Raw genomic sequence first — 26,140 nt, 5'->3', positions numbered from 1 at the left:
GACTGTGACTTTCTTGCCCATTAATCTGCTTCTTGAAGATGCCAGTGTCCTCTGCCTAGCCGAAAGCGCCCACCTGCTCCTCCATCTGCGGGACGGGGAGACTCCCCTCACTGGGGAATAACCAGCTGCTGGTGTTCAGGTGTGAGGAAATGTCTTCTGCTCCCCTCCGAGCTCACACGCCGGGGCACGTCTGCGTGACCCCTAACCTCCACGCTCAGCTTGGGCAGAGGCACGGCAGGCCCTCACAACCCAGGGACTGCTGTGGCTCAGTACGGCCCAGCTCCCAGCCCAGACCAGTGCGGCCATAGGGACCTCACAACCCTGCTTCTGGGGAGGGAGCAGCAGGCCATGCCAGGTGTGACCACCCACCTATCTGGGAGCCAGCAGAGCCCCACCTGCGGGTAGGCTGTGCAGCCGGCACTGATGATGCACTTGTACGTATCTACATGGGGTGGAATGTTTTCCCATAGCTTTTCAAAGGAGCATCTAGATCAACATGTTCACATAAGACCAAATACTTTTAATATATTTATAACTGTTTTATAAAGCTTTGAAAAAACTCACAATAGCACATTGTTTTACTTTAATGCTTTACGGTACTATCAGTTTAAAATCACAATCAGCACTTAAGTTATAGTCAATCCAGCAAACAAGAGACAAAAAAAATTACAAGAGTTAAGAACTGACTGATACATCCTTTATCTTTTTTTTTTTAACTAATGCATAAGTGCAGAATAAGATAAGATACTCTAGTTTAAATATCTTGTTTTACAATATACATTTTGTTCTAATTACGCAACAGTAAATCCCATGCTTCACATAGAAAAGCAATCCACAACATTAAGAAAAAATTTACAATTTATGAAACAAAGTAAATAAATATTAGTATTACAGAATCAGAGCTGTACATAAAAGCTGTTCAGTTTTAATCAATATAAAAATATGTTTTAGTGCAACCTCACATATATTGATGCTGTTTTGCTTTACATCATTTAGATCCAAGTGTCCAAAAAAGGAAAGAAATTACATTTATTACAAAGCAGATACACAAATTCTAAAATATGTACAAATTACTGCTAAAAAAATGCTTATAAGAATATAAGCAAAGTAAAGAAAAGGCACAAACATCTGTACAATTTAAAAGTACCAGACCCAATAAGAATTTCAAATTTAGTTTTGGTCAGGCTCATGATGACTTGTTATTTTATCTAATTCTTTTGATATAACAAAAGTATATATAATAGCAAACTACTGTAACTTAGAACAGGCATGCTGTAAAGTTGAATACTTCTTCTATCGCTAGAAAAAAAAGTGGGGTAAATGTATGGGTGAAAGTCTCCATGCATCTCAGATCAATGTGGCTTGCTCTTCTCAGACGACAGATCTTTTCTTTCCTGTGTGCTTGACGGGGGCTCGCTCCTGCTGTGAAAGCCCAGCTGTCGAATGTCCACAAAGCTCTTGTTGTAAAAGGTGGGATGGGCTAGCGCAGTCTGTGATGTACCAAAACTGTCCTGTTCACCACCGTGCAAGTCAGGATGGGTGGCTGAGGCACAGGCCTGGCCCGGCTCAGATCCACTAAAGTGTTTAATGCTAAAATGTGCACTTTCTGAGGGTTTCTGGTGAGGCTCAGAGGGCCTCTGCGGCTGCTCCGCGCCATGCAGAGCAGCTTCTTCTGTGGCGATTCGAAGGGAGGCTATGGCTTTCGTACAAGTCTGTATGTTCTCCTCCTGCTCCCTCTCCGTCGCTATTATACTGTCCTCGGAAGTGCTCTGTGTCAGCAACAGCAACGGGGAGGAGGATGTGCTGGGGGGAGCGGTGGGGTGCAAGCTGTGCGGAGAGGTGCGCTTCTCGTGGTGCTTGGAAACACCGCGTGACTCTTGAGTGAGGGTTTCTGTCGGTCCTCTTTGCTTCTCCTCAGAGCCCTCCCTCTGCAGGGCCAGAGTGGACGGAGGATGTAAACCTGAAAGGGCTGCAGGTACTGAGTGGACCATCTGGATGCCCCCGATTGGCATCATGGGGATGGGTGCTCGGATCTGCTGCTGGGAGTGTAGTGGAAGGTGGCTGAAGACATAATCGCTCGGACCTTCAGGGATCAGGCTAGGCCTGTGGTGCTCCATAGCTCCTTTTTCTCCATACAAGCCGAAATAAGGCCCCTGAGACAACCCCTTCCTCTGTAACAAAGAAACAACAAAAGAAACATCAGCGCCACCACTAGCAAAATTCTTGTCAAGCTGCCAAACCACCTATCTGCTTTCCTCTGCAACGTGGCCTCCTGTTCATGCAGCAACTTTCATCCAGATGGATCCCGAAGCGTTTGGAGAACTCCACTAATTACTTATTCAAAAAACATAGGAGGTTTTGCTTAGTTCAGCCCTACAGGGCTCTTGCCTCTGAGGTGAAATGCAGCAGCTAGTTAAGTGTTCAGCAACACAATGCGGCAATTTAGGTCAGGAAGTGAAGAGTATTATATTCAACTGGAACTGCAGAGAGCACTTGGGGTAGATAGAATTTCATTCTCCTGGACACATTTGGCCAGGACATCCGTCTTACCCTCTGTTTTGGAAAATTGTGCAAATTGTACTGGTGTTGGCAGCCTGCACTGGGTACTGGGGCTTTGCTGCAGAGAAATGCACATTGGAATGCTCCCTGTCTGCCACCAGTATGGGAAAATCCTGACTGCATGTATAAGCATTCTGTCTGCTGAGCGATCCTGCTATGAAGCCCCAGAGAAGGCACTTCGTCCCCCTACTTCCCACCCACCTCACTGAGGATCCTAAAGAGGATGAGTATTTCCAGGGAAGTTCAAACACCTCTGTGCAAAGAAAACTCAAGTTCTTAGAGTCATTAACACAATGGAGCATCGCCTTGGCCTATCTGTAGTGTAAACAATAAATAATAACAAAAGCACAGGCATTAACTGTGAGTGAAAGTGATGATTCTGTAGTGGGGACACTCACTCATTCTTCATGGGACTGAGAAGGAGGGATTTTGTAATGGGTAGTAAAAAACAATCACACTGTACTGAATTTTTCAGTGTCTTCCCATTAGTTTCTCTCTTGATAGAATGAATAGCCCCATTTTCACTCAGTATTAAGCACATCTTGGGCTTTTGGATTTCTTCTTTTTCATTCTTAACTTTTAAATTTTATTTTCTGCTTGATGATTAAGTAGCATTTATTGTCAAACAGCGAAACAACGACGACACAAGTGCAGGATGACATTTTCATAATTGTATGTGGGATGCGGCCACACAACCCAGGGACACCCATAGGAAATTAAATGAACAAAATTACCCATCTCCGCTCCGCAAATTGATCAAACACCTACTGGTTGCCTCAGAGCTGTGCCACCACCCCCAGTCCCGGTGCAGCAGCTGGGGACTGTGCTGCTACATGCCAATGCACTGCAGTGGCAACAATTCACTGGTGGGAAATCCTAGTTTTCAAGGCATTAAGCAACCTCTTGATCCCATCCTGGGGAATGGGTTTAGGGGACAATTAATGATTCAGTTTCTGTGCTACCCAGCGGCTGAATCTGACTGTGCTCAGATGCTTTGTCCTGTTTAATATAAATCAACACTGAGACAGAAAGGGTGACCCATAATCATCAGACTCAAACTTAAATGGTGTTATTATTCTGAGAATAATCTAATTCTGGGAATTTTCCTATTCAGAAAGTGAGACACTCAAGTCTCATAAAAGAGAAACTGTCATAAGAAAGCACAGTGACAGAACGCTGTACTGCTGAATGGGGAAAAATTTACAGAATAAACGAGTTGCCAAGCCACAAGACATAGTCCACCTACTCTGTCAGTCCTTCCTATCACTAACATCACCACTGCACAGTTGCTTGTCCCCTTTCTTTCCCCATCTTTTCTCTGTCAGCCCATTTCTCAGTCATGCCATCCTCTTGGCTGTTTCCTAAACTATGACATTTATCATTAATGCATCTAATGTGAATCTGGGCCAAGGGAAATAGAGCAAAAGCAACCAAACAAAAAGGATTGAAACTCATAGAAGAACAAACCTAGCCACATTCAAATTTCTAATTGAGAAAGACACTGGCTTTGCATTGTACCTTGCCACGGTTTCAAAAGGAAGTAGGATGTCTGTCTGTCCTTGTCAGATAGAGGTGGCTAACATGATAGAAACTGCTACATGCCCCAACATCAGTGCTATCATCCAGTATATGTCTCTCATGCTTAATTTTTACATAGACAGTGACAGTGTGTGCATGTCCACTGGATGCCTTCCAAGCTTGGCTGAGCACACACAGGATTATCTTTCTCTAACTCTGGCAGATGAGTTTTGAAGTGGTTGTACCTTTCATCCTATTAATATATCCTTTACAGATATCTAGCATTTTCATACTTACACACATGCACATTCATGGGGAAGAGACTGAATATTAGAGGATTTCTCTCCTTTTAGCAAATATCCTGAAAACCCAAAGACTTTATTCTGTTTACAATATTAGATTCCAACACTGACTGCAGTGCAGAAAGTCACTGTTTTTTTGCTTTATACTCAAAATGGATTCCTATAATTTCAGTTAGATGACTTCTTCTCTTTGTCAGGCATAGGGGACCCATTTCATTTTCTAATAGTTCTCATTTGTAGCAGTTAAGCATATTTCCCTCCAACTCCAGGTGATACATAATTTTCCAAACAGTTTTAGGAGCTTTTCACTAAATTTTCTAGCCTGGTCATAAAGCTAGACTTCCACAACACACCCCTGTGCAAAGTCATAGCCAACTTCACACATATCCCAGAATACCCTAATGGACAAGCCAGGGTTTACCCTGTATCTGGTACATTATCCAAAACAGGCTATAGGGAATTAAGAGGAAGATCACATTTCAAAGCCTGGCAGCCCCAGATCCCCTCAGACCACAGCTTGCAAAAAGATGGCGGGTGAAAAAAAATCATTGTGATTACCATATCTTAAAGTACTCGTGACTTTCTAAAGTTAAAAAACAGAAAATAATGAACTCAAGGGGGAAATTCAAATACAGAGAACATAATTTCCATGTACCTTCTAAAAGACAGATACTTAATACAGTGACTATAAATCTATGTGGACTTCAGTTTCAGGACCAAGTCAATTTGCAGTCCTACTGAGAAGGCACTATTGCAGACAACATGCACATACGTGGACCTATTTACAGTTCACCTTTAGGATTTTTATGCTAGCTTTCTGTACAGGAAAGTATTTCACTCAAAATGATAAAGTATTCAGAGTTCAGGAAGGGATTTAATATCCATATGTCTGGGATGATCAAAGGATCTTAGGTCCTAATGATTTTCAAGTGGTGATGCCTAATCCCCTTCAGCCCTTCTGAATATATCAAGACAGGCTTCAGACATCAAAACGAAGGAAAGAAAAGAGCAACTTAAGCAGGTAAACTTATATCAACAAAGCACACTACAGTAACTTCTTATTTTCAGAAACTGCTTGTGAAAACTGGCGAGCGGGAAAAATGCACTAATTTCTAGAACCTAAAATAGTTGACAGGTATGTTCTACTAACAAGGTAAATTGAGCTTCATGACTTAAAGAAGAGGCAAAAGTTCTGGTCTTTATGAGGAAGTAATGGGGTATACTAGAAGTGAGGAAAAGCAGGAGCAGAATGCAACCATTGATGATGAACCTGATGTTCACACTGTATGAATTGTCAGGCTGGAGGGCACGGTTACTCTGGACTAATCCTGCAGTCTCTTATTCATTTGAATGCCCACTCACAGTTTAAGTACACCTGATGGACTCCTTGAGCATATTCTCCAGTTTAATGTCATCTGAAAATAATCCAGCTCACTTATTCCAAGAATGCTCTGAAATGTGAGTCAAAGCACAATAAGTATGACAATAGAGACATTCACCTCCAAAGCACACTCCTGATCCAAACTAAAAAGGGTAACAGAGATGCACTTGAACTGAACAGAAACAACCATCCCATCTTTCCTCCTTTTCCCAGGTCTAGGATAAAATAACTAGAGAGAAGAATCAGAGCCTTTTTGATAAAAGTGCCAGACTACTCAGAAGAAAAAAAAACCTCTGGCATTAACAGAAGAGAAGATCCTGAGAGAGATCCTTAGAGAGTAATCTGATTTGCCTTTCAATCTACAGACAACAATTTAACTTGCCAAAGCCAAAGGTGCACTAGCTTTAGTCTACTTTGGACAGAGTATCTTATTGCAAGACAGCATCTTGTTATTAACTGCTAGAGGAAAAAAATAAAAAAATCTGTATTATTATTTATTTTCCCATGCTTTTTTCCATTTCCTAAAGAAATAATTTCAACTGCTTTCTACATGGTACTTCCAATACTAGAGCACTTCACTAGCTCTTTGCACAGGACCACCAAAGAGTATAAACATTCAAAGGGAAGAAACATGAAGGGGAACCAGATCATCACTGGCCAAAGAATCTAGAGCAAATAGTAAATTAATTGCAGTGGAGAAAAAATAAAACTGGTTGTTGGTTTTTTGTTTGGTTTTTTTTCCTGGTAACTTCAGGCACCAAAAGTACAAAAATACTCTAATTTCTTCAAGGATTGGGAATCCAATGCAGCCCTGAAACAGGAAGCAGCACTGTAAGTTGGCATCTGCATCAGTGATGCAGTTGCAAATTATGTCCTTATTTTCTTTCAATTCTCTGAAAGCAAAAAAAAAGTCTTTATTCCTTTTTCTTTTCTAACAGTTTTCAGACTCAGGTGTTATCTGTCTTCCCACACACTGAGTGCATTAACACGCATTTCACTTCAACTCAACTTCTGTTTGGCTAAAGTATATCTCCCAGAAAGACATACAGAGATGAAGAATCCATCTTTCCTTCCTCACAGTGTTTGTGAGATGGATGATCATCCTCATCCCTAATTTCCTCATTTAAATTTGACCAGGCTCTGCTTCCATGACACATATGTTCAGAGTCCAGTGACTATACTGAGCTTTGGGTTTCTCTCTAAATATCAACATGCCATTGATTTACAACTGCTTTCTTGTAGGACAAATGTCTGATCCTACCTCAAAAATAAGGCAAGTGTAAAGAGGCCATCTGGTATGGTGAAGAGCAATTTCCAAACGAAGGAGCTAAGGGTGCTAAAAGAGTCCTTACAATGTGCTAAACGCCTTGCTGGAAGGTGTGTATAACACACAAGGCAAATATTACAGCAAGAACTGTCACACTGCCAAAGAATGACTGTTCCATACCCTTTTGCCAGCATCCCCACACATCCAAGATCTCTACTACAGGATGCCAGTGGAAATGTCTTATGGAGGACATTAGAACTTGGACTCTTTGTACAATGTCAGCTGTAGTGTCCCACATAATTCCTTGAATTTGATACCATGTCATTATACCTCTTAAACTGACGGTAATTTATCTTTTCTTGTGTGCTTCCTTGCTTTGCTGCTGAGGCTGGTGGCTGGCTTTGCTTTGTCTCTCATCTCTGTATGGACTGTGTCTGTGAAACTGCAGCAGGGTTTCAACATACCCTTCCCCTCCCTAAGGACAGCTTAGGAAGTCCTCCCCCTCTGCTGCTTTCCCCAGCAACATTGCAAACCATGGGATCACATCTAAGATGAGGGAGTGAGAACAGGTGAGAGGTCAGGAAGATGTGGCTGGGGGAAGCAGTTGGTGACAGGGAGATGGAGCAGGCTCTGGCCAAGGGCAGGAGAGGCTCTATAATAGGCTGCTTGGACTTGTGTTACTTTCACTTATGTGCAGATTCATTTAATACTGCAACTTTCCCTAAGCCAGGAAGACTTTTGGATCTGTCTGGCTAGTGCTTCTCAGCACTGTTTGTGTCTCCAGCCACCTCTGCTGAGCTGCAGTAATAAAACCACCCAAGCCCACCCTCCTCTTTGCTTGGCTCAGCAAAGATCTGCACTAGAGCCCTGGAGATACTAATTTCATAAGCTCAGGGTTCAGTTTTCTTCCTTACAGAGAAGAACAGAGACTACACAAACAGCAAAGAAGATTGGTGATGGAGAGGAGGGCAGGAGAGTCTAGTCTGACTTGGAGGCAGCCTGTCACAGCTCACTCAAGATGGATCTATGCACTGCCCAGAAAGGCACACAGAGAGAGGGTAGCAGCAGCAGCAAACATGATGAAGGAAGCGTATGACATAAATAAAAAAAGCACACAGTAAGGCCATTCCCTAACTCTAAAAAACAAATTTATTTGTGGAGGGAGCTTTGTGAATGCTAGGGCCTGTCAAAAGCACCAAGTCAGCAGTTTCTGAGAGCTTATTTACTGAAACAGAACAGCACAAACAGCAGCTGTGCAACTTTTGTATATTTTCTTTTCCACCTAGACAGTGGTGTCCCTGCCAAAAGAGGCAGTTATGATGGTGCTTTCTGCTGGGTATACAATTGTCTGCTCCTGTCACACAATAATATTATTTACACTCCAGCCACAGATCCTGTTTTAGATGGGCACCCTGCTTTTCCAAGGATTTCCATTTACTTTAGTGTTTTTATTGCATTAAGCAATACATCAGGGATGGGCAACATACTGAAGTATCAAGGTCTTGAGGCCTGATCTGGGCTTGATTCCATCTGACAGTCTGGGAGGTAAAAGGTTTTACAGTGCAGTAACAAGCCACACACACCATGTAAGCTTCCTGGGCCATTTAAAGATAAAGACGGGGCAGTTAATGTAAGCCAGCCTAATTTCATTGAAGTTAATGGAGCTACTCTGATGTGTACCAAGTGAAGGTTTGACCCTTTGGCTGACAATACTGTGTCTAACTGAATCAGCATCCTGACTCAGTCCCTGTTTATTGCAAAAGTCTTGCATTCACTCCAGGACTTCCCACTCAATTTCAAAGCTTTGTTTTTCTACAAAACGGCAAAGTTCTTCAAAATAGTATGCGCAAATTAAGCAGGAACACCATTTCTGACAAGAGGAATAAATATTCTTTCATACTTACTGAATGACCCACTGGAATAGATTCAGACTGCAAATATTGACCCATAGACAACGCTGGATTATGGTATAAGCCCCTCCTGGGAGATGTTGCTCTAACCGAGGCCATGTATCTCCTTTCTCGCCTAGGAGACAAATCTCTTCTAACAGACGCATCTTTCCCTGGTGACATTGGTCTCCTTGGTGATAGGTGACGTCTTGGTGAAATGTCCCGTCTTGGTGATAACTCTCTCCTCAGCACAGCCTCCTTCCGTGGAGAAAGGTGCCTCATGGGTGAAATATCTCTCCGGGGTGACAAATGCCTTCTGGGTGACAAATCTCCTTTAGGCATTAAATACCTCTTTGGTGAGTTATCTCTATATGGTGAAGAATCATAGCCAGGGGACGACTGCTGACTGGAAGGTGAGAGGTCCCTTGGAGATGAATTGGGGTCTAAGGAAAGCATGCAGTCCTCATCCATGCAGCTAGGTATGTCTAACCTGTCTTTGTCGGGCTCTGAATCGGTGCTCTTACTCTGGAAAAACCTCTGATATTCTGTCATCTGTGAGTCTTCACAGGAGTCGCTTGATGTTACAAGCTGAGTAACCTGAATGCTAGGTAAAGTGACCAAATAACTGATGAGGGAGGAGTGTCCCACAGAAAGGGAGCCCTCGGGGGAAGCCCCCTGCAATGCTCCAGCTGAGTTCACTGACAGGGAGGAGAACTGAGGGGGCTGAGGGCTAGTGCTTCTTGATCTAGTTTTTGGTGTTGAGTCTCCCTGAGTATCATCAAAGTCATCCTCATCTTCATCATCTTCATCATTGTCATCACCATCCTCACCATCTGACTCCTCTGCATCAGAAAACTGATGCTCTGCTGACAGGCCTGCCAGGCTGCTACTCTTCTCTGCCTCCTGCTGCATGTCTTCCATGTTTTCTGAAAAAGCCATAGCAAAGCAAAATGGTGAGCACATGCCACACTTCTGTCACATTCAACCCCACCTAGAACACCTAGTGCCATCGCTGGATGATTTTCATCTGTGATGGCTAAATAAAGCCATTCTCAACAGTCTCAAAATGTATTTTTTCATATTTATGAACCTTAAAACTCTATATCCAAATTCTGTCCTGTGAAAATGAAAGTATACAAAGAAAATTCCCTACCCCCCCCTTGTAACTTCATTGAATGTTACCATCTCTCATAAATAAATTGAAAATATTTGGTACTTTGTATGAGACAGATGACACATTTCTATTTTGAGCTCCTCCTGATGCATCATAAAAAACATATCTTAGACAAACAGATCAGATTTATTTTTTATACTTCCTGTTTGCTAGATGCTTCTTAATTAAAAAATGCCCAAAATACTCTTAATACATTTTCCCATGCCAGGCACTGTGCGAAAGTGCAATGAGTCATTTGCATACTCCAGAGGCCATTCCAACTAAATTAAATCATTCTGACATACCTGCTTCTTCAGTTTCAGCATCGTCTACAGATGTCATTGATACCCCAAGCTCCAGGCATTTTTTCATGTGTGCTTTAGACTTCATATGTTTCGTCAGATTTCCTATGGATCAGAGATGAATCTAATTAACTGACAGCAGCAAAGATCACTTTCAAAGTGAAGTTTTGGTGTATAACTCAGTTATCCTGCGGATATCCTGTTTTCAGTTTAAAAACAAACAACAACAGTGAAACAGACGAGGCTGAACTCATCTGGCCCATTGCCCAGATCCTGTTTTAATGAGAATGGGCTTTTATATCAAGATAAGGAAAGAAAAGAAAAGAAAAAGAAAAGAAAAGAAAAGAAAAGAAAAGAAAAGAAAAGAAAAGAAAAGAAAAGAAAAGAAAAGAAAAGAAAAGAAAAGAAAAGAAAAGAAAAGAAAAGAAAAGAAAGAAAAAAAAAAGGAAACAAACTCAGGCCTGAGAGGTATATAGGCACCTCTCCACTCTTCCATATGACATTTAGGTGTGTCAGCAAGCTCAAAAACTCACTTTTAGCAGTTATTTATCCCGGGGCTTAGTGTCTGTGATAACTATACATTGCCTGGACATTGACAGAACACCAATGCACTGTTGTTCAGGGTTCAGTCAGAGTTTCACAGTGGCACTCACAAGCTAAGCACTCTCCCACTTACTTCATATGTGAGCTCCAAACATGAAGTGCCCTGAAGGCATTTGCTGAACCAGCAGTATCCCTCGATAAGACACTTATGCCTGATTTCTCAGTGCAAGTTTACTGGCTGCAATCTCTGACCAGAGAGGAGCTGTACTGAAAGCACTCACCTGGGACGCGGTAAATCCAAGTTCAGCTCCCTGCTTTGGAGTATGGATCTGAACCAGACACAGCAGGGATTTGAAATCAGATCTCCCACTCCCATGAGGGAGCAATCTAACACTAGACTATTGACTTTCTGGAGTGTCTGTCTTCCTCTGTTTTTTTCACAGATAAGACAACTGGGTTGAGACTGGCCCCAGGAGACATTCCATAGCAAAGAATCCTGGGCACAAAAAGCACAAGCCAGAGAAATGAGAATATCAGTCTAATCCATTAGCCACTTTAGTCACATCTGCAACAGACAACTGGGAAAGTGCCAACCCAGACACGGCACTTCTTAGTTCAAAGAAAAGCACTCTGTGAATGTACGTCTGCTGCTTTTGGGACTCTGACTGGTGTCTCCAGATGGCACGAGCAGTGCATCACTCTCTCAGATAGCAGAGGTGTGCTTAGAAGCTCACAAGTTCCTTTTCTCTGATTTTCAGTCCTAGGCAGTTCATGTAACTCCCTTCTCAGTAAGTTTCTTACAGTGTCTGTGTACTGCATGAAAAATCTAACTCAGCCTTTGATGCTTCTATGTGGCTAAATGCTTTGAAGGTCTGTCCCCAACTGTCTTCAGCAAAATAGCAACAATACTTATGAGGCTGACAACTGTCCATGAGCAGCAACACACCAGTTAAACACTTCTTGCACTTTGAAGGCTTAGTTTCTTCCTACTCATCCCCCTCTTGTGCAACAGCACACCACCTCCTCCCTGTTTCTTCTTCTCTGCCAGAAATGCCAGCCTCAGCAAGCAATTTCACATTTATTTCCATGCCATCTCTTCCGCCTGGAATGTTCTCTCTGAACAGAGCTGCAAAACCACAATCCTCCCTTTAAGTCTCTCCTAAAGAGCCATTTCTCCTGCAATGTCAAATGTAAATAGTGATCTGAGAACAGCTCCCCAGATAGACCACAGGGACTACCACAAGCAGCTCCTTCTCTTTGTCTCTACACCCCCATCAAAGTTCTAATCTTAAACTAGATTGATGGGTCTACTGCCATCTATTAGCTGTGCCCATCTTTGGTAGAGGAAGAAGTGTTGGAGTCACGGAAACTATTATAATCCTCATTCCTCAACACAGCCATGAAGTTGCACTGGGATCTCAGGAGAAATTTATTTCAGCTTCTTCTCTTCTCCTTCAAGTAAATACAGTACAATAGGATCAGAACCAATTTCCCTTCATGGTCAGAGCAAACCAAAAAACTGAGAATGTAAGGCTCGTTTGGACTGTGCTACAAAGAAATGCTACCACAGAACAGAGTTTTTCCTCTTTTATGGAGACAGTTGCATGGTAAATCCGAATTCCAAAGAATATCATTATCCATGGCCATCGGGTGACAAATGAAAGCTTTTTTCTGTGCTGGTAAATATATGTGAACACAGAATATCAGATCTCTATCAATAATTAATGCTGCAGTGGATGGAGTGGCCCACCTGGGAGACATACATTAATTATAAACTTGAAACCGACCTCCTGCAAAGCATGTGAAGGCATGTTTTCCTCACTAGCTGATGCTCTGCCTCTACACTGTGTCATAGTAAGTGTACTCATCTAGTAGCATTTGAGCACTGTTGCAGTTAAAATTTGTACCACGTAACAACTTTGGCAAAAAGTATTGTTTGTGAGGGCAGTTCTTAGCGACTATACTTTATCTCCAGAAAACTGGACCGATCAAAGCCCACAGCTCTTAATGAAGCTATCCAAGGAGTCTCTAAGTCTCTAAGTCTCACAATATCCCTGGATAAATTCAAGAGAAAGGAACAATCTCTGTCACAGAGTTCTGTATCCATAAACATAGTCATTTTGTTTCAAAGAAAATTCTTTTCTTGACTGCAGAGGATGCTTGGTTCCCAGATGGCAAAATATCTCAAGATTTGTTTGTGAAGTGGCAGAAGTTCAGAAAAAAGGGTCAACTACCTTTAGTTTTGAAGGCAAAATTGCACAACTTGCATACATAAGGCCGGACGTCAGTATGAGTGCGGATATGCTTTTTGAGCATGCTTGGCTTTTTGCAGCGAATTCCACATTCTTCACAAATATACTTTCCTCGGCCACGTCCTCTGACATAGACATAATCCTCATTTGATTTATACCTGTTGAAAGAGAGTGAGCATTTAAATCATATAGACTGTAGATCACATGCAGGCACAAACATTACCTCTATGCACCCAATCCTGATTTTATATCTCACTACAAAACTGACACTGAAGTTCATACGAACTGCTGAATTTTCAAGCTGAAACTCACAAAGTATTTCTCTTTCATAGGGAAGGCACTAGTCTCATTGTGTTTGTGTATCTTAGCTATTTTTTTAACAATGTGAGAATGAAGAGCTGTGGTATGGGTATACTACAAACAACTTGTTAGGAAACAGATTAGCCACCGTTTCTGTAGATAAAGTGCAGTCTCTTATATGAATCTGCAGATTGGGTTCATTTCATCTATCTGTAGTCTTGAACCATCTACCACCACTGACAACAGAGCTGTTTCGTGGTATAATTAATTTGACTCATTTAAATGTATTTATCTGATTTATCCCTTGGGATCAGTAAATCACATCCTGCAAATGCCCATTTTCCCCTATTAAGCATAAAGGGAATGCAGATGGCAAGCAAGAATGTATGTATTTACACTACTCATATCTGAAGTTCCCAAAGATGGATCTCTCTCTAAGGAACACTGTGTTGAGCTCATGCAGGTACATGCTGCTCTAGAAACAAAATGTGAAACTTTCAACCTGCTTACTTAGCAGAACACTGTAAAAGGAATTTTTCTTAGCACAGGCATAAGCATTCAGAGCTATTTTTGTTGATTACATTATCTGTTAGATAAGAATTAAGATATGCAAATCGAAGCAAAGCTGCAAATTTCATTTACTATTATGATAAACTCATAATACTGAAATCTAAAAGAGTTGAAGGGATCTGCCCCAGCTGTTTTGAGGCTTGAAGTTAGTGGGCATTCCCTAGAGGGAGAACTTCATCCTCAGTATCCTGAAGTAAAACTCAGAGATTGCAAGAACTGAGAAATAATAACTTTCTATTCCTTTTTCCTCCACTGTCCTCTCCTAAGAAGCACAAAGTACTTTCAGGCACATTGTGGATGCAAAACCCACAAACCATCACTGGTACTGACAGTCAGCACTTTAGATAAATAAAGGATTGTGTGAAAGTTCTGCTAATGTGATGACAACTCTATAAGAAGCAAGTGGCAATTTGGAGGGTTACACTGAAACATTTTTCAAGTCTGCTTTTGTTAGGTGAACACTTCTGTGTGTTCAACATTATTACTTGCAATATAAATACTGAAGCTATCTTAAAAATGCATAAAACACTGTCTTGTTCTCATGTCCATTGTACCATCTACTGAAAACATCAACTCCTCTTTCAAATATGGATGCTTAAATTAATTTTTTTCATCTCCTTTCTAATGAAGTTGGCTCTCTCCCTTTTCCACCATTGTCCATAGTGCCACCTGCAAAATTTGCATTGTTTAATGATCTTTCCAGCAGTTTTGGATGTACAGCATTTCTGAGATTCTTCTTTTCTGTCCACCTCAATTCCCAGGCTCTCCTTTGTTTCCACATGCTAACAACTCCTAGCCATCTCTCTATCCATTACTTCATCAGCCACCTTCAGGCCTTCTCCCAGACAGAACAAATGTCCAATATTGTTTGAAAGACTGCCATCTTATCTGCTTTTCATCATTCCTTGCAGTCTAATTTTGCCAGGATGGAGTCTACTAAATCATCCCTGATTGATAATGCTAAGAAAAAATGCCATGTTACATATGCTTTTCTGTTGCTCCATCTCTGCTGCTCTTCTGCCTGACCTCACTCCACCAGCTTCTGTCACCTCTCAGATCCCACTGGGCACAAAGTCAATTAGATAACAGCCATTTCTTTGTTATTCATATGCACAGCTCTTGAGCACAATTGATCTTGACTCTCTAAGTATGTCCCACCAAAACAAAACTGTGGCCTGGTCTAAATGCTGAATCACAATGAGTGAATTTACGGTAAATACCTTTCCTAGCACTCAGAAATATTAGATCTTACTATTAACTTGTGCTTTTCTCAAATCTTTCAGCAATTTCCCCTTTCCCACTACATAGCTTTCATGTGACTATGATCATTGGTGCTCTGAGTTTGATTTTAATGAGGTGCTAGAGTTAAAAGTATTCATAAGCCTTGGAGGCCTAAAACGTCTAACCGAAATGCTATTTTATTGGGGATTTTCAATGATCAATGTCTATTACTGATAGATATAAAAGAGCAAACACAAGCAAAGTGTGCACTACTGCTGTAAACTGATAATGTAATAAAGCAAGATGTCAGATGATTGGGAACATTTGCTTTATCTCTCCTTTCTTTCAGCTTCATACCATACGTAACTAACAGTACTGTAGCAAGCACTGAAAACTTAAAATTGCTGACTTTCTTTCATATCCCACCGGAGTTCTGCAGTCATAGTTGATGTAAAGCAGATTTTGTGAATCAAATCATTTCATTTCATTTGAATCAAGCCACCTGCCAGAGGTGATAATACTGTTGGTAGTTTCCTACTTCAAAACCCCTTCTGCTGCACTGCTTACAAACAGCTCTTGACTGGCTTCAATGTGCTAAGTGATGTTCTGTGACATCTGCCTTTCTGCTGAACTCCATTCATTCTGTTGCTTCAGCTTCTCAGTGATTGCCAGCCCTACCTAACTCACTTTTAGTCTACTAGCTATACAAGCACTTTGCTGCCCTGGCACAGAGCAGCTGCATGACCACACCTTCCTGTATAGCAGACAGACTTCCCAGAAACTGAAAACTGTGATGACTGCAAATCTTCCTCAGCTGTGAATTCTGAATTGCTTTCTCTGCATTTACAGTACAAAAATAATCAAGAACCCTAAGCAAATCCACTCCTCAGGACAAATGAAAAATGAATGAAAACACCCTGCTGAAACAAGATATTGCCACTCGTGCTTATCTGTCCAGGGGAGAGAAGATGAAACAAACACAAGAGACATCTTATGCATAGTTCAGTGCACTGCTTGTGTGCTCAGGTGATGCAAATATGAGCTTGATGAAAGAAGAAGAGAACAAAGTAGAAGAGAACACCTCTACAGACAGCCAAGAGCAAGCAAGCAAAAAAACCCACTCATCTTAAAAATCTAACTTTCAGAGGTCATAAACTAAAACCTGAAGAAGAGGACAAACTGATTAGTCAGGACAGAAAGTAATAAAAGTCAGGGTTACTACATGTAAAGAATATTAGATCAATTTAAAAGAACAAATTAACAAAAACAAAATAATGAGAAGAATAAATCCCCTTCCACAAACAATTCCAGTAAAATGAACACTAAAATGTTCATCTATAAGGAAAGCGTGGACTGATTAACACTATATCACCTCATTCACTATAGAAAGCTACATATGAAGGCCATATGCTCCTATTAGAGAAGCATACTGCACCAATTATTTGTCCCCTCCCAATGCTAGAAGTTAATGTGCACATCAAGGTTTCTTTCTTTTTGTTCTATTTCAAGAAAGAGAGTAAACATAGCCAAGTATTACTAGGAGATATACCTAACTGACATGTAAAATATATGCTTTTACACAAATAGTTTCATAGACCTTATTGGTGTACAGGGAAACTTAAGATGGTGTGAATAACACACTAAGTTTTCATAAAGGTGTTAGACTATAGAGGAGTTTTACAGAGTGATCTGTTGCAGCTCACACTGATCTGAATCCCCTACAAGTTGCTTTTCTTAACACACTTTAATCCTTCCGACCTCTCATCATTTAGCTTACATCAGTGCAAACTATCTTCAGCTGAGTGATCCAAATTCAGAAATGATACACAGTGGGAAGCAGGCAAATTTTATACTTCAAAGTGGGCATGAAGTCAAGTAATAGCCTTTTAAATTTCTTAAAAACTTAGGGTCATCCTTGAACTTGGATCGCTCTGATGTAGCCAATATACTGACTTGGGTGCTAGAAAAATGTACAGCCACAGAAAACATCCAGGCTCTGCGTCTGGGCCAGCATACCAACTATAATGTTCAAAATAACATTTTCAGTCTTTCAAGTAAGATGTAGGCTACACCCTTTCATTGTTGCAGACCAGAAAGAAATGTCAATGTTCATTTCATGGACATTGTCCAAGGGGAATCAAGCTACATGATGGTAATGAAGGACAACTTTTAGAGCACAAAAATATGAGAGAAGGAATAGCATGTGCAAATTTATCGTATCTCCATCACTACCTACTTAGTTATCCAAATAACACATTGCTATGAGACTATTTGGGTTTGGTAAGACTAAAAAATAACTACTTTGTGAAGCCATTTGACTACTTACTACTAACCTTCAGCAAATAATTGCACTATGTCAGAATTTTTAAAAGAAATAAAACAGTATCTTACATTTTAGAGTATACTCTTAGAGAGAGATAAACAACTGTTCATTTCTTTTTTTTTTTAAACAGGCTTCATAAGCCTCAAAATATTGCTAATGATCTTTCAGTTCTCTTTTTTCCCTCTCTCTATTAGTTGTTCCTATTATCAAAGGAGCAATAGATACCCATAGTAAAATTAATCATTTTATCAACCTTAGATGATAGATCTATGGATTAGGCTTAGAAAACAGATTTCACTGCTATCTCACATTTTATCATCAAATCCAACTTCAGTAAATAAATGTAATATTACAAGAAGAGGAGTAAACTTTTTAAGCTAGCCTATTCACATAAGCAGAGGCTCACAAAGTCAAAAAATGGAAAGATGTCCTTATGGAAGCTATTAAATAATTGCATAGAAAATAACAAAATCTTAAATGTGTATTTCTTTAATTATGATTGAAAGAACAAAGATGACAATACAAAGTGAGCATTCTCAAAAGGATGTAAAAACTATAACTGTCCTATAGCATAGTAGAACTAAGAGTAACTACACAGATATCCTGTAATTTAACACTGACAAATACATAAAACAAGAAGAAGCTTGGGTGCTACAACACACGGCTGAAATACAGGAGACTGTTTACATCCCAGTTCATCCACATTCATTTTCAAATCTATTCAAAACAACAGGCTGAGCTTTGAAATTTCCAGTTGCATTTTCTTACCCTCCTTCAAAGATTTTAATTCGTATCGGCTCAGTTTGTTTGGATGTAATGTCTTTATCTCCATGAATGTCTCCTTTTACTCTTTCTTTTATAATATTCCCCACTACTTTCTTTTCAAGCTTGCTGCCAAACAAGAAGAATGGCTCGTGTTTCATCTGTAGAACAAAGTCAAGGAATGGTGTTACTGCTGGAACACACAATAAATGCACACTTTATTTCAAATACTTTTAACATTCCAGGTCAAAGCCAAACTTTCATTGGTGCAAATCTAGACAATGAATTAATTTGTCCTATTCAACTTGGTGGAGAATAAGAGAGGGGGTAACCTGGATACATTTTTATGTGAGTCTGGAAAGAAAATGCAGCACCATATCTTCCCTCAGGAGGAAAAAAAAATAATTATTAAAAAAAAAAATCATGGAAAATAGAGATGGAAAAGCCTTAGAAAGTAATTTATTGCCATTACAGAATTTTCCCTGGCACCATTATCTAATGCTTAGTCCACGAGGACGAATCAGTATGTAAAAAACATTAAAATGATCTGAAGAGCCTTGCTTAATTTTAAGTTAACCTTTACTTATGGACCTGCATGGATGCTTATGTCCTCTGTCTGAATCTAGACACTGCAAAAAGGACAAAATAAAAGGAGATAACTTTTCAGGTTCTGAAACATATGAAGAACAGGTCTGAAAGCCTCACTTTTTACAACTAATTCTCAAAATGGAGACAGAGGCAGCAGAAGTAGCAGAGTTTGCAAAGGGGTAAAGAGAGGCATAAAAGTTGTCATGGGAAGATATCAAAGTTTGATTTCCTAATGGGATTTTTTTTTTTTAATTAAACTACATTTCATAGTTTACTAGGATTTTCTCAAATAAAGACATATTAATTTAATTTTATTGAAACCTCTTATTTACCTGAGCAAGTTGCTTCCATGCACTTGATGATGTCAGTTTACCAGCTCCAGGTCTATGCATAGCAGCCAGGGTGTAGATTTCTGTGGCGTTTTTTTGCTTGGACCTTAAAAGTGCTAATGTGGTCTTTGTACTTAGCCCAGATGGATTTGGGTTAGATGAACTTATACACCATGAAGCGTAAACAGAAGATTTGAGAGTTGGTTGCTGAATGTAATTGGGTTTCGTATAGTTTAAGAAACACCAGCTCACAGTAGTAGTAGTGCGCAGACTTGGGAACTGAAGGATCTGCTGAAAATCTGCTACATCTGTCAGGAGAATAGTTGAGCCCATGACTTTCCCACTGGTACTGGATGTCATCTGGACTAGCATCCCAAGAGGCAATTTTGGATGTTTCAGTTGGTCTTCTGGTTGAATTTCTCCTGGTGGCAATGAAGACCTTTGTGGACTCATGCTCATATCTGAGGCTGTTTCATCAACATCCAGTTCTTCTGGAGATTCTCTTCCTTCAGAAGGGCCGCTGGATTTCTGTCCTGGTGATGTGGAATCAAAACTAGAAAGTTTCTCCCTGATTAGTGGGAAAGCATCGGCTGTTGGCACGCTGACAGGTGGGAAATCTTGAGATGAAGAGGACGACAGTGGTGAAGAGGATGACACGGATGGCAGACTTTCTTTTGGCTCAGTAGCACAGCTCTGCCTTACTAGTTGAGGCTTCTGCATTCTTGGAAAATCTTTCTTTATATCTGAGTTAGTTAACTCAACTGCACTTAGCTCTTCAACTATCTGCCCATACATCTTTTCTTCTTTGACTCGTTTCTGCTGCTTGGTCTCCATGAAGAGCTCCAAGCTGCTGGCAGGTGAAAGCATTCGTTTGCTTCCACCCAAGGTAGAAGCCATGTCAGAGCTGGAAGTTAAACAGAGAGGAATTGAGGACTCCAGTCCAAGTGATAGTGTCTGTGGCACTTTCCACAAAGGGTATTTTTCTAGCCCTCCATGTTGACCTAACATCTGAGCTATGTTAAATCCAATTCCATGCATTGTTGCACTAGTTACCAATGTTCTTTGAGAAACAGTCTCATCAACTTTACAAATTACAATTGCAGGACTGTTGCTCTGTCCAAGGATCTGGGAAATGCTTGTGTACATGACACTACCATAAGACGGCACATGGGTTTGAATCCTGACGGGAACAACTGTTCCTGGCAAAGGTTGTACAGATCCATCACCTGGGGAGTCAAAATCTGTCTGAAGATGCTGTTCTGAGGAGGTATCTGTCGGTTTAATGCTATGGTCTGACTGGTACTTAGCAAGAGTAACTTTTGAATACTGCCCAGATGTTCCTGAGTAATGCTGGTATGCTTGCTCTTTAGCATGCACATAATCAGCTGGTTTCTTTCCAATAAGCTCTGGAGCATGTTCCAGGTGATAACTTGGAGGAATGTCTGTTTGGAAAGGTTGCTTGATGTAAGATTTCTGCAGCTGCTGTACAAAATGATGCTGGAAGTGTAGAGGTTCTGTGCATGACTGCCACAAGACTGGCTGCTGAGATGGTGGTAAATGAACCATGCAGACAGTTGGATAAGGGAACTGAAACAAGGTGCTATGAATAGAGGGAAATGGGACATTTTCCTGATGTGCAAATAGCTGCTGCTGCTCTAATGGATGTTTGTTAGAAATATAAGGTGCTTGTTGGATCAAAGAAGTCCTTAACATTTCTGGATTATCTGCAAGAAGAGCCTGTTGTTGGGCGAGGTGGGATGAGCTATTAGCAAGCTGAGGACAAGCGCCAGCAGCCTGTTTTCCAGAGTCATCTACCTGAATGGGCTGAAGTACAGAGGAAGGCGAGTGATGCCAGGAAAGCTGGGAAGAGCGAAGACCAGCCTGTGCATGTTCCATCTGCTCCTGCTTTATACTTTGTTCTGTGCTCTGATCAGTCTGGGAAATCTCTGGGAAACCACTAAAGGAAGCCTGGCGAACCAAGAAGCATTTCTTTCTTTCCCGTGATGGAGATAGAGCAGTCGTTGGTGTCCCAGCCGAAGAGGCATGAGACAGGTTCCCATAATCAAAGGATTTACTTCGAATCTCAGGGATTTCAGCAGCGTGAGGACAGGGCATCTGTTCAGATGAGCAACGTCTCATTTCCCTCTGATGGTGATGCCCAGGGACGGAAAGTGAGTAAGCACCAGCTGGAACTGTTAAAAACTCAGACTGTTTTCCAAACTCATCTTGTTTGGAAGGTGTGATGAACTTCACATTTTCTTCTCTTTCAAAGGACATTGAAAAACTTGAACTGTGAGACAAATTACTTTCCTGGCTAGGGCTGCGAGAAAGGCTTGTACCAGTGGACTCAAAACTGGAATCTCCAGAAGAGTGCTCCATGTCAGCCAGTCGTAAACGCTTCTTCTTGGGTGGGAGCTTTTCAGCTGGCAGTTGAGAAAGGGTTTCACTTCTCTGAGGCCACTGGAATTCTTCAGTTGGTCTCTCCTGCTCTTTGTTCTGCACTTCTTTATCTTTGTCAGGCTTATCTGGCTCCTCTGTGACACGAATTTCAGGTACCTGTATGTTGTGCTGGCGAACCAACCTGGGCTGCATATGATAAGACTGAGGCTGCTGGGACGGAGACGGCTTATTGGTGTCAGTATTTTCTGTTTGTGGAGCTCGGTCTGGGCTCATTGGGGACTCACAAATCTCATTCTCACATGTTTCAGATGGTGAATAGATCTTATCCTGCTGGCATGCAATATGTTCTGTAGATTCAGACCTTTCAAATGAGTTTGGCCTGCTCAACGAATTTGTGTGCTGAATGACAGAAATGACATTTCCAGGGGGCTTTCTAGACAGTGATTCTGCAGTCTTTTCTTGCTCTGCAGTTAAGGCTGAGTCTTCCAGAGAAGCTGCTGGACTTCCAGACTGCAGGTAAGGCCTGCACATGTCAAAACGTTCTGCATGGCAATGGGCAGAATTGTCCAGACTTTGAAGGGAAAATCCACTCCTTGGCACATCCTGAATTTGGGATTTGGGATCAAAGTCCAAAGGCTGAATTCCTGCAGTGCTGCTAGTCGTACTGCTGCAAAGCATGGGGCTGTCCTCTTCATCTCCAACACTCTCCTCTTTCCTTCGCTTTCTGTTTTCAAAAGTTCCAAGCATGGATGGCATCGCCTGAGATTGTCCAAGTGGATCAATGAAGTACTCTCCCCCCTTGTTTACTCCACCTAAGGATGGAGAGTCTCTGTAGTTCTGCTTCTGAGCTTCAAATTCTTCCCATTTTCTGTAGTGCTTTCCACTGGCATCATAGTCATAGAAGGTCTTGTCTCCCACTTTCTTCTCTTTTGAGGATGGTCCTTTGTCACTTGCTATTTGTCTACTGGAAGAAATAATTATATTTTTTCCTGGTCTTCCATGGTAATCTGAATCTGAGTGTCCCTCCTGCACAGAGGGCAGTTCAAAGGCAGCCTGTCTTCTCAACATCCTTTGGTGGGATATTCCCACTGTGCCAGGGTAAAATACATCATCAGAGCCAGTCATCTTCTCATCAAATGAATGGCTTCCTCTCAGAGATGGGGGAATACTTAAGCTGTTCGCAGAAGAGGTTGGCATGGAGTTACTTCTAATAAGAGGAGAAGAATCTACTGGGGGTTCAAGAAGGACAGGCACCTCACCCTGCTGACTGGCTTGGTACAGGTTGGATTCACTTTTGATGGGGGATGTGGCATTCTGGGATTGTCTAGATTCTGCATTTCTGCCTGGATAAACTTGTGTAGATTTAATAGTGCTCAAGTTACTGGAGTCAATGAGTTCTTCTTTATTTGGAGTCAGCTGAGAAATATGTTCCTCAAGCATCTTTATATCCAATCTGTTATTTAAGAGAGGTAATGGCTCTGTTTTGCCCTTTCTACCTATTAAACTGTGTTCCTGATTTGTTGTGGCTACTGTTAGTGCTGTTCTTTGATTAATCCTATAAAACTTCCCAAAGATGATCTCTTCATAAGACTTTGCATTGGTATTTGGTGGGCTTATTTGTTGCTCAGCACTTTCTGAGCGGGAAAAGTAACCCGAGTCAGTGCTTCCTTTACTGTGTGGGCTCAGGAGGTTTAACGACTGCTCAGAATCTTGCCCTTTTTTCTCTGACAGTCTTAGTGCAAGTCGCTGCTTAACTGTGTGAGAGTCATCAGCCTTAGTATTTAAGGATGGGTTTTGCAACATATCAGAGCCAATATAGGGTGAACTCTCACTGGATAACTGAATTCCACTCTTAGGGATAATCAAAATGGGCACTTTCATTGGCCCCACCAAGGACTCTTCCATGGAGGAGTGAAAACTGCTCCTACTAGCCATGTCCAGCGGGAGCTGTGAGACGGGGCTCAGTTTTTCAGACCCCTCCATTAGGAGTGAGGTCTCCTCATCAGTGTCTGTGCTCTGCTCACCATCTGAATGTATTTCAGCTTCCACATCAATGTAACTGGCATCTAGATCCAACTTAGAGACTGCTGACTCTGTGAAAGGTACCAACCCTGCTTTAATTGCATGGGCATGTGACTTTCTGTGCTTGTAGAGGTTGCTCTTTGTCTTGAAGGAGAAACCACAAGGAACACAAGGGTATGGTCGTTCCCCAGTATGAGACCTAATATGCTTTTTAAGTACACTAGGTTTGGCACAAGCCCTGTTACAGTAGGGACAAATGTACTTGCCAGGTTTTTTGGGTTTGTGCTCCTTCTTGTGAGCATCTTCTGATTGTTCTAAAGATTTCTGTGAATATTGGCTGTAAGTGGGGTTTAAACTTGAAATCTTCTTCCTGGAGAAACCTCCACTATGGCTATGCATATGAAAAGGAAATAAGTCCTCTGAGGCAACTGATTGCAAGTGGCTAGGAAACTGCCATGGAGGGCCTTCCAAGCTCTGATGTGGCTTTATGTTGTGCAAGAAACCTTGTGGCAATGAATGCTGTGGGAAAGAAAGTGAATGTTGACATGAGTAAGGAGTTGGACGATGCTGTGGATATTGCTTCTCCGTGACTTGCTGTGCAGCTTCATTTGATGATACCAGTTTCCCAGAACTAAAAAGTTGTGCTGATGCTGTGTTTCCAATTTGCTCGTGATCTATTTGTGGTTGCCTCTGTATTTCTTGATTGCCAAAAGTGCTCATCTTAATAACAGCTGAATGTTCTTGCCTCCATCTACTTGGTACTTTAGCAGTTTCTCCAGACCCTGAGGTAGCGTTTTGCCCTATAGCTGTATCCCCAGAGTCCATTTTGTTACACAAGGTCTTAAGTGCTAGTTCACTTGAAAGCTGTGCAGACTCATGGAGTGTGTCCAAAGCTGTGCTTTTTAAAGTTTTGTTGCTTCCATTTTTCCAGAGCTGTTGCAAGTTCACAGACTTTTCTTTCTCTTTGGAACTTTCTACGCAGTAGTCTATAGGCATTAGATTTGTGTCTGTATACTAATGTGATTATTATACAGTCCTGTTCATGGCATAAACTTTCTTAAGCAGTTTATTACACATTTGCAAAGGCTTATTATAGCATTTGGACATTTTCCATTGTTATTAAACACTGAGATGCAGAATGATACAGATATTTGTGATCTAGTAGAGCAAAATTCTCTTCATCTCTTCCATGGCGACACAGCTATCTGTAAGAAAAAAGTAAAAACAAAGAAAACCCCCACTCAAATTAGTATAGTCAGACAAAATAACATCAGTGCAATTGGTTGCATTTTTATTGAGCTTTTCATTTAAAATATTAACGTACTAAAGTAAATGTAACTACATTTCACAAAAGCCCATTTTGTGAGGAGATGCAGTAAAGACTGGCTCCAAAGATTTCACACAAGTGTAATCACTAGTCAATAAAACCCATAAGAAGAGAAAACAGAAATCTACCCTTCTCAAACTGAACAGTTTTGTAAGGCTTTCTGAGGTCTTAAAAGAGATGTGACTCTCAGGAAGTCTGCCATCCAGTTTCAAAACCCTTTCAGCAGACCACCGCTGAAAACAGAGTCCTAACCCCATAGATAGGAATTACCCTATCCAGTATTACTCACCTACAGTTCAGATATGCACTTAAAGTTGCCTGGCTTTCCTCCAAAGTCAGAGAAAGGCAAACAGTACTTCCAGACGTGAAATCTTTCCATATCATGAGGTTTGCTTCAGACATACGGGATATGTATTTGTATACACATATATATATGGCCATCCACTCTGAATATGCCTGTTTGTAACTCTTGCCTAGGCAGAAATTCTAACTGACTACCTTGGATAATATACCAATTTTTAAGACAGCTAAAGAGATACTACTTAGCTTAGATCATATAACTCGTTTTACAAGGAACTGTTGATCATATTTTAAACTGCTTTTAATCAGTCAAAAGCTACATCAACTAAGTATTCTGATCACAACAGTATTGGTACCTTTCCACATCTTCATTTTCTGACCATTATATTAAATTTTAGTGAGAATGTCTTGCTTGAGGTAAAACACACATTGGAGAAACGAGCTGTGACTGTTTTTAAGTGACTTCAGTGTTTTAAGTTTCCACATTGAAACATTTCCATCCAGCTATATATGCAGGCTTTATACTTAGGTGCAATGTGATTCCAAAGTTCTATTACAAAGAAGAAAATTTGGTGGTATAAATTTCACAGACAAGTACAGCATTTGAATTTTTGAAGAACAACATAAGCTTCCATATTATCCAAAAAGGATATTTTCTGGATGAAATAGTGCAAATTATAAAGACAGTCAAGATGTTGAAACAGTGAGAAAAAAGGCTAAAAAAAATTTCACAGTATTAGAGATACTGGAATATTTTTAATTCCCACAGTGGAAAAACTGAATTGAGCTTGAAGAAACATTAGAGAAGTGCAGGAAAACTCAGAGGGAATGA

At 41.0% G+C, this 26,140-nt stretch overlaps 1 protein-coding gene across 5 annotated transcripts in view; it reads right to left on the bottom strand.

Moving 5' to 3' along the window:
* Window positions 1–499: 499 nt before the first annotated feature.
* The window catches only part of HIVEP2 (HIVEP zinc finger 2), a 95,432-nt gene continuing 69,791 nt past the window's right edge, over window positions 500–26,140 (bottom strand). For 4 of the 5 annotated variants that reach the window (XM_010707266.3, XM_010707264.3, XM_010707263.3 and 1 more), the window contains 6 exons: window positions 19,263–24,886; window positions 18,349–18,503; window positions 13,149–13,324; window positions 10,375–10,476; window positions 8,932–9,842; window positions 1,353–2,171 (listed from right to left, as the gene is read on the bottom strand). In XM_010707266.3, the coding sequence (XP_010705568.1) occupies window positions 1,353–2,171; window positions 8,932–9,842; window positions 10,375–10,476; window positions 13,149–13,324; window positions 18,349–18,503; window positions 19,263–24,677 (7,578 nt within the window). In that variant the 5' untranslated portion in view covers window positions 24,678–24,886. Of the gene's footprint in view, window positions 2,172–8,931; window positions 9,843–10,374; window positions 10,477–13,148; window positions 13,325–18,348; window positions 18,504–19,262; window positions 24,887–26,140 lie in introns of all 5 variants that reach the window. The other variant, XM_010707262.3, reaches the window with a different exon arrangement.

This window comes from Meleagris gallopavo, chromosome 2, assembly GCF_000146605.3.
Source record: "Meleagris gallopavo isolate NT-WF06-2002-E0010 breed Aviagen turkey brand Nicholas breeding stock chromosome 2, Turkey_5.1, whole genome shotgun sequence".
NCBI lineage: Eukaryota > Metazoa > Chordata > Aves > Galliformes > Phasianidae > Meleagris > Meleagris gallopavo.
The sequence above is the reverse complement of the archived record's forward strand: the minus strand, read 5'-3'. Positions and strand labels throughout refer to the sequence as shown.